At 53.6% G+C, this 9,132-nt stretch overlaps 1 protein-coding gene across 1 annotated transcript in view; it reads right to left on the bottom strand.

The window, feature by feature from the left end:
* The window catches only part of ZNF341 (zinc finger protein 341), a 19,550-nt gene extending 10,553 nt beyond the window's left edge, over positions 1 to 8,997 (bottom strand). The window contains 7 exon segments of the mRNA XM_042050851.1: positions 34 to 229; positions 1,334 to 1,525; positions 1,527 to 1,568; positions 2,483 to 2,635; positions 3,709 to 3,896; positions 4,969 to 5,079; positions 8,895 to 8,997. Coding sequence (XP_041906785.1) covers positions 34 to 229; positions 1,334 to 1,525; positions 1,527 to 1,568; positions 2,483 to 2,635; positions 3,709 to 3,896; positions 4,969 to 5,079; positions 8,895 to 8,982 — 970 coding nt within the window. The 5' untranslated portion in view covers positions 8,983 to 8,997.
* Between the last annotated feature and the right edge of the window lie 135 nt (positions 8,998 to 9,132).

The following is a 9,132-nucleotide window of genomic DNA, read 5'->3' as shown; positions in this document are numbered from 1 at the left end:
TGACTCACAGGGCAGGAGCTGTAAGGGACTCACCTTCCTGCAGCCCACCCTCGTTCTTGCAGCGGCGAGTTTTGGCAGCGGCAGGGGAATCAAAGCCAACCACAGAGCCTCCTCCTGCGCTGCTCAGGGGCGTGGGAGCACTGGTGCTCTTGGCCTTGAACCCCTGCTTCCCAGGGCTGTACACAGAGGGAGAGGGGTACACAGGGCTTTCCACACACTGGCTCGGTACCTGTGAGAGGGCAATTCATCAGTGGAACAGGTTTGCTACAGAGTTATACCATGCCCTAACCTCCATCTCCACCCACACTAGGCTGTAGATGGGTTTTCTGCCTTCTGCCAAACTGGATCAAATTTCTGGTTCACCAGTCCAACAATGTGTCTCTAACCAAAACTAACACCCTGCACAGTGTGAAACTCTCCTGCTGAACATCAAAAAGCATCCAGAAGCTATTACAGCAGGAACAGGACAGCAAAGAAACACTCTGAGGGAGCTGTCTTGTCCCTCATCTATGTCTCATGCCTGGAAGAGTTTCTTATCCCTCTGGAGCCGGTTACCAGAAGGATCACTGCTGACCCTGTGGCAGGTCCTGCTGCCTGCCCTGGCAGGACTGCAGAAGGCAAGGAAGGCACAAGGAAACTCCAGGTGCCAAAGCATGGCTGTTTATGTCAGCATCAAAATTAGGAAAGGGCACTTAGAGACAGTGATCAGTCTGAGGTGATAGTTTGAGGGCGTTTCTGCTGCCCACCCTGATAAATTAACACAGACCACTATTTATCCAACATCCCCATCCATTTCTGACCACTGGAACTTCCAGTAAATCCACCTTGCCATTCTTTAGCAAAAGCCACCATGTTAAGCTCATTGAGATTTAGACTGAATTTTTCTCTCCACATATGCCTGAACTGTGCAGTGTGGTGCTCTGTGCTTCTACAGAAGGTGAGCCCCTCACCTCAACTCCCTCTCACTCCCAACATATGCAGGTATCCCTCAGCCAAAAACAAATGTTCAGATCTCCTAAACCTGTGCCAGTCCTCTGTCCCTCTTAGCTGTTTCTCCTGTTCTCAGAATCCCCATCATCTTACTGATCTCCTTCTGTTTGCTACTTTCTCCCAGAGAAAATAATTGTTGCCAAATAACCTAACCCATCTTCCCACACTATAATTCCATGTCCCTCAAGGCCAGATTGGATGGGGCTTGGAGCAATCTGGTCCAGTGGAAGGTGTCCCTCCCTAAGGCAGGGCATTGAAACTGGATGAGCTTTAAGGTCCCTTCCAACCCAATCCATTCTGTGATTCTCTGAGGACACATCCCTAGGAGCAGCCCCGGCCTTACCTCCATGGGCGGATAGGGCTGCATGCCCAGGGTCTGGATCTCCACGGTGCTGGATGCTGCCATGGGAGCAGGAGCACTGTACACTTCCACCACCCCGCTGCCGGTGCCAGGCTGCCCAGGAGCCCCCATGCTTGGGGGGGGAGGCGGAGGCTGAGGAGGGGGCGGTGGCGGGGGCGGCGGTGGAGGGGGGGGGCTGGGACAGGTAGCCAGCCCCAGCGTGCATACTCATGCTGCTCTGCAACCAGAGAGACACACAACACGTTGGAAATGCAGCAGCCAGGAGCTGGAGGGGCTGCTCCCTCACACACATTCCAAATCCCAATCTGCCTGCAGGAACAGCGGTGATGTCTCTGCACAACACAGCACATCCAGCTGGCAGGTTGGACCAGACTGTGCTGGAGGCTTGGCATGACCCACAGGTACACACTGCCTCCTCCAAAACACAAGCTCTCAAGCCCCACTGCTTTTATTGCTTTGTTTTTAAAGCTTTTAATCCTTCTGGTTACAAGGAATATTTTCAGAGCATGGAGAGTGTGTACAGGCCAGCCAGCGTGGAGGGAGCCCAAACAACCCTCCCAGGAGAAGAACCCATGGAGTAAGCTGACAAGGGCCCTGGAAGCCAATCACTATATGGGGGCTCAACAAAAAGCTGGAGAGACCACATGACAAAGATCTCAGCATCCAGCAAGTTTGCAAGCAACACCAAGCTGTGGGGTGCAGTCAACACACTGGAGGGAAGGAACGGGGCATCCTGAGGCATCTGGACAGCCTTGAGAGGTGTGCCTGTGTGAACCTCAGGGAGTTCAACAAGACCAAGTGCAAAATGCTGCACCTGGGTGAGGGCAATCCCAAGCACAAGTACAGGCTGGGCTATGAATGGGTTGAGGGCAGCCCTGAAGGGAAAGACTTGGGAGGGCTGGTGGATGAGAAGCCCAACATGACCCAGCTGTGGGCACTTGCAGCCCTGAAAGCCAACCATGTTCTGGGAGGCACCTCAGCAGTGTGGGCAGTATCTCTGGAAGTGTTGAAGGCCAGGCTGGACAGAGTTTGGAGCAACCTGGTCTAGTGGAAGGTGTCACTCCCATGGCCATGGGGCTGGAATTGGGTGAGCTCTACCCATGACTCCCTGGATCCACACGTGCCCCTTACCTGCACTGGGGGCTGCACAGATGGCATGGGCTGGTCCAAGGAGGTGAACGCAGACATGGCTGACATCAGCACCTCGTCACTGACCAAGATGTTCCCCTGCACCAGGGTCTGAATCAAAGGTGATGGGGGAACTGTGATGTATGTAGAGATTTGCTGAAAGAAAAGATACACTGTTTACCAGCAACAGGACAAAACAATACCCAAAAACCAATGACACTGCTTTTTACAGAACCTCAGGGTCTCTGCTTTCACAGCCTCCGGTCAGCAGTGAGCACAGCAATTATCTGCAGCTTCCTGCTGAGTCTGTGGGAGTTTCTAGCTCCACAAATGTTCTTCAGAAAGGCAGAAAAAAAATGTCACAGTGGCTCAGAAAGTGGCCATTGGCTGCAATTCAAATCAGGGGTTATTAAACAAGATCTGCAGGACAAACTGGTCATGGACAAGTTCAGGCCTTTCCTGGGTGCTTGCCCCAGCAAGGGAAGGTGGAAAATTCAGGGAGAATGCTCTGGCTGCAGATAGTAAATGTCAGGCTCATCTCTTCAGACCGGACTCAGGTTATAGCAGGGCAGGAAGACTGTTGAATTTTTTGGCTGGAAACAACCTGTGTTTTCAGTCCTGGGAAGAAGCACCATCCACTGGAACTACATTAATTGGAAAAAAGAAGCTGGTTTGAAAGTACTTTTGGAAGCCTCAACTGCAGGCACATTACATGTCATACACCAGGGACTCACACTGGAGAATTCTCTAAGGAATGATGAGAATTACTCCAGAGGGGATATTCCCCCAACGTTCATCACACCACGTTACATGGGCTTATTTTCAGGAATGAGAGAAGGGATGCAGGGATGAAGCTGCTCCTCTTTTACCCATGAGCCAGACCACAGCCCAGGGGACAGCAAGAGCCATGCCCTCCTGAGCAATATGAAAGTGCACCCAGGCTTGTGGACAGTGACACTGGGGCTGGCTGCAGCACAGACACAACATGAAATCCCTTCTGTCCTGTCCTGGAAAAAGGCTGTCAGACAGACATTCCTGCTGGAGGACACCTCACTGCAGAGACCCCACTTTAACCACGGGGTGAAAAGCCAACAAAGGAACAACAGCTGAGCCTCCTAGAAAAGAGCTCAGTCATGAGGCACCACTGGATCTAAAAGCCTCACCCCGATTCCCCCCCAGCCCCAAATCCCAGCAGCAGAGCAGCAGAGCCTGTGCCTCCAGCACGGTACCTGCCGGCCAGCACTGGGAGCCTGCTGCACCGAGGTGATGGATGGGGTGTACACGCTGTTGGCAGCCAGAGACACCGAGGAGAGGGATGGAGCACTGCCCTGGCACTGCTCTCTCTTGTGGGTCATGAAGGCAGGCAGGGAGTTGAACTGCTTCTTACACTTCCCACACAGGAACACGTCTTCATCATCTGCAGTGAAGAAGAGCAGAGCTTCAGGCCTTCTCCTGCATTCCCCAGTGCTCCACTCAGCAGACACAATGTAGGGTGTAACAGGCACCTTTGGATCTCAGCACCTCAAGGACATCACCATCAGGAGAGATCAGCTGCAAGGGCCAAGCTGTCCGCCCTCTCCAAGCCCAAGTTCTCCCTAAAGACAACTAATGGGATTGAGCCCATCTTAGCCCTGCTCCCATACACAAATCCCACTGTTTCCCTGGGACACACTAATCCCACTGTCTGTCTTCTCATCCCAAAGACAGGAACAACCAACCTTTCTCCTGTAGCACTCTCTGCTTTTAGTCAAAGCAGCTCCTTCCAAAGCATCAGCATTATGCTGGCTGAGGCACATTTTATTACTCAGGTTGCAGAAAGCACAAGAAGTACCTTGGGTAAGGGCACAAAGTCACTGTCAGCTTGTGTCCTAAAGCCACCCCTCCACAACACTGCTGGTTTTTGGCACCTCTGCTTGATGTTAGAAGCAGAAAGAAGACAACCCAGTTACATGTCCCAGCTGAAATCTGCAGCGTTAGCAAATCACACACCATTTGCACTCCATTCAGGCAGACTCACAAGGCTATTCCTCCTGTCTGAGTCAGCCTGAAGTTGACCATTTTTGGGGACACAGACTGTAGCTCCTTGGGGGATAACTCCACATCCAGCCAGCAAGTTCTAGTCCAGCACAGTGAGGGACCACATGCATGTAAATGACCAGTTCCCATATTCACTCATACAGAGGTGCTCCAGGACTGGAGCACTTGAGCATCTCCAGAGGAGGAGTGGATATTAAATAAAAGAAGTGAACAGTAACAAGGGCTAGAGGTGGGGGCAGTGGCTTCTCCCTCCCTTTGTGCCTTTATTGGAAGCTCATGGTCAAGTCCGTTGTCATGACCACCTCCAAAAACATGACTGCTCGCTTGGGCACTTGTCCCTTCCTTCCTCCTGCTCTGTCTGGTCTTGCTGAGGGCACACAACACTCGTAGCAGCACCTTACACACTCGGCCCGCCTGCCCCTCTCCTCTCTCCCAGTGCCACCAGGACTCACCCATGGGCTGGATGGTGGTGGAGGAGTTGACATTTGGAGCAGACGGATCCGTCACACCTCCTTGCCCATCCAGTAAGGACTGCACAGCCAGCACTGTCTGATTATCCATTCCTGAAAGGAGACACAAGCATGGATGGTAAACTGAACGCAGCCAAACAGGGAGTGTTTGGGCACTGGGAGCTCTCTCCTGAGCCACTCTCCAGCTGCTGCTCTGTCCTCCCAGAGCCACTCTCATCCTCTCACCCTCTACTCCACAGCATCAACTACCACACAACAGCAACACTCCCACCTGTCTTCATAATTCCTTTGGTGCAAAAAGGGAAGGGAAGAAGGGCAAGGAAAACCAAAAGAGATTTCAGGCACTTGCTGCAGAGAGGAAGGATGCTTATAACACAGGTATGAAAAGAGCTGAGAATGTCACAGGGAATGTGGGGATGTCACAGGGCAGAAGCCTGGGTGGATGCAGCACAGACACTGAGCTTGGAGCAGACAAAATCCTTGTGTGCAGCAGCTCTCCCAGCAGCAGTGTCACAAATGCCTCCCTGTTTTCAAGGCCAGCATTCCCAGATCTGATCAGACACAGGGCACACACACCCAGTCAGATTTGTTGTTAGAATCAGCTTGCTTGCTTTGGCACAAACATTTTTCACTATAGCTAAAATGTTGGAGACTGGGACTGCACATCTAGGGAGACAACCTGGCCAGCAGCACATGACTGTCGATTAAGCAGGACACACTCTTTCTTTTTAGAAAGTGAATGTAAAGACACAAAGGACAATCTGATTTTGGAAGAAAAATACCAGAATGGGGTGATTTTTATGTATCACTCCTTCCTACCACTCTTTTATGACACAGAATCCACAAAGGAAGCAAATGGCATGGCCAGGTTGTGTGTTACACCTTGTGGACTAAGGGAGAGAAGAAAGGTGGGGGGGGGGGTCTTAGGTGGTTTTTCACTTCCAGATCTTTGCAAGACGAAACTGCAAAGCTCTGGACTCAGAATTATGTGCCACAGGAAAGGAAAATCAATCTGTCTGATCACTTCAAAGCAGTGAGGCGAGGACTGTGCTGAGATGAGGAGAGGTTGCCCAGCAGCAGGAAGGACAGTGAAGCACCACAGCAGATCACAGCTCAGCAGGAGCATCCACTACCCCAAGTTCCTCTCATAAAATTTTTCCTGAATAACTGGAATGTTACCTTTTTGATGGGGAATACCCATATAATCTACAGCCTTTTAAAGATACCCTAAATACTCATTTCTGCTGCATTTCCAGTGAAGAACGTCACATTAAGACTCTGTGAACACCTTTTTCATCCTTTCACTGAGAAGAGGTTGCAAACCCTGCCCGTGTCCCTGTGAGAGAGCAGAGCACCATCCTCCAAGGGCACAGGCAGCTGCCTGGAAGGCAGCAGATCCCACTGCTACATCACACACTCCCATCAAATTTCCACCATGCCTATGGGAAGCCTTTCACAGATCACAGAGGCACAGCAAAGCTGCAGGTCCAGTTCTGCAAGCCTTGGCTTGCAGGGAGAGCTGGAGCCAGCCCTGCAGCTCAGCCCCGCCGGCAGAACGCCACTGGAACACTCCTGGGAGGACCACCTCACTCCAGCCAAAGCCCTGCTTTAAAACACACCTCCTCCTGCACAAGTAACCTCTGGCCAACTGCAAAGGTAGCACTGCAGGCTTCTGACAGCACAGCCAAAGCAGAGAGTGACATGGAGCAGCCCTTCTCCAGTAAAAATAAGCTAAAAGGAAAAGAAGGATCAAAAATTCAGGTGAAGTATAGTATGGGGATAGCAAAGATTGCACAAACAGTGCCACTCTTGATGTGCCTGACAACTGGGTTTCCTTCTGGCACAGTCAGATCTTCCAAGGAAAAAAGCCAAACAGTTGCCTTGATCCCACTAGGAGGAAGAAGCCTGAGGAGAGGCCAAGACCTGAACACAATGATGCAGCAACATTGTCAATGTTGCACTCAGCCTCTTGATGGAGAAAAATCGCCCAGGACAACAGAATTTATCTGGCAATTCAGAGTCCCTGCACTTCACTGAGTAACTGCACAACACCACACTTCCCCAGAGGGAAATCCCTGAGGTCATGGTTAGTGACCAGTGAAGACAAGCTGGCAGTTACTCGGTTACATGGATGCCACTCACAGAAATCCACAGACTCCAGGAGAAAGCTCTGGATCGATCCTGCCCTGCCTACAGCCAGCACCAGTCTGCAGGATGCTCTTCACAGTCATGGAACTTAAAAAACCCAGCTAGCTCCCTCTCTCCTGGCAGCAGCAGGAGCTGAGGTGCCCAGAGCCTGACAAAACCAAGATGATTTGGGGAAGCCAAGATAAAAGCAGAGGACTACTGATCCGTGCTTTCTTTTTTTTCCCCTTTCAAATTTCTCTCAGCTGGAGATGGAACAAGACTGTCCATGTCACCCAGGTGCTAATTTGCCCTTGTGATAAAGTCTTTTTTTCTGACAGGAGCACCAGGTACTTTAGTGACAGGTGAAGATGCACCTGTGCCCTGCAGCACTCTGAGACCAGGCTGCTCTAAGAATGCCAAGTCATCATCGACTTGTAATCCAATCAACAAGACAAAACAAACAAGCTCAGACACCAAAAGCTGCCAATTGCTGTGGGCTTAAAAAGAAACCCACACTTCTTGAATTACCTAAAAAGCTTTGCTGTCCTGAATGCTGCAAGGAAACTCACACAATGAGGAGCTGATTGCAGAGAGGAAATAGGGACCTGATTCTACACAGGGTGCTAGCAAATGCACCAAGTAACCTGACAAAATAGAGAAAAATATTTATTCTCTGCTCCTCTCTCTGCTGCTGTGGTCACAGGTGATTTTCGAAAGCACAGGTGACAATCCCAGTGCCAGGCTTTCCAGGCAGTGGTGCCTCTCCCATGTAAAGGAAAATACATCTGTAACCCAATTTAGGAAATCAATGCCTGTGAAATAGCTTCTCTCCAAAGAGGCTGACCCCTAGCCCAGCGTCAGACTGCCACAGCTTGGCACACCCTCCTCAGATGGCACCTGGCTGTAACAGTGTCCCAACACTAAACTGAGATGTATTTCATCACCCACCCATTCACCCACACAACAGGCACTGCCCAGGCTGTGCCGAAGAGCACAGTCACCCCTCAAAATACACATGCACCCACCCAGGCGCTATCCCTGGGGCTGGCACGGAGCGTGGCACAGCAGTGGGACCGATGGTGTGATCCCTGGGGCGTGGTGAGGATGTGGGACCCCAGCATGCAGGGACACGGGAGGCACAGGAATGATGAGAATGCCCTGGGGATCGATGGGGCTGTTTCCTGAGCACAGAGACGGGGGTGATGGGAATGCCCCAATGTGCAGGGCACAGCGACAGGGAGAGGATGAGGTGCCCTGGAGCACCAAGAACAGGATGGGTATGGTGTGTCCAGAAGCACCAGGCACAGGCACAGGGTAGGGATGAGGTGCCTTAGAGCACCAGGCACAGGGGCGGGGAGGGAATGGGATGCCTTGGGACATGGGGCACTGGGGCAGGGTAGGGATGCGGCGCACCGAGCACAGGGCCCGCGGTTAACGAGGGCTATGCCCGGTGCACAGAGCACTGCGACGGGCGGTGCGGGGATGCCGCGGCGCACAGGCAGGAGGTGGCACAGGGCCGGGGGACCGGAGGTGCCAGAGGTGCCGCAGAGAGCCGGGGACGGCGTGGCGAGCCCCGGGCTGCGGTGGGGGCTGCCGGCGGGGACTGCAGCTGCGTCCGCCGTGCAGGCAGCGGAGAAGCAGCGCGGGAGACAGCCCGGGGCTACCGGGAGCGCCCCACGCCGCGCCGGGCCGGGCCTCACGGGGCGGCCCCGCCACAGCCCCTCGTCCCGCGCGGCGGCGGCGCTGAACAGGGGGAGCTCAGAGGAGCGGGGGTCACGCACCCCGGCTGTCGCCGCGGCCCGGGCGCTCCCGGCGCGGCCCCGGTCTGGCCCCGTTACCTTCCAGCGCCTCGAAGATCGCCTGCGCCATCTTGGAGCGGCGGCGGCAGCGATGCCGCCAGGGGGCGCCCGCCGCCCGCTACGGGCCCACAGCGCGGGAGGGGTGGGGGAGGCCCCGGGGGGGGGGGGGGGGGGGGCCGCGCCGGGGGCGCCCGGGCCGCGGCGACAGCCGGGGTGCGTG

The sequence above is a fragment of the Corvus kubaryi genome, unplaced genomic scaffold, assembly GCF_017639235.1.
Source record: "Corvus kubaryi isolate FWS band 111438036 unplaced genomic scaffold, C.kubaryi_AGA036_p1.0 134, whole genome shotgun sequence".
NCBI lineage: Eukaryota > Metazoa > Chordata > Aves > Passeriformes > Corvidae > Corvus > Corvus kubaryi.
Note: the sequence above shows the minus strand (reverse complement) of the source record. Positions and strands in the feature narration are given on the sequence as shown.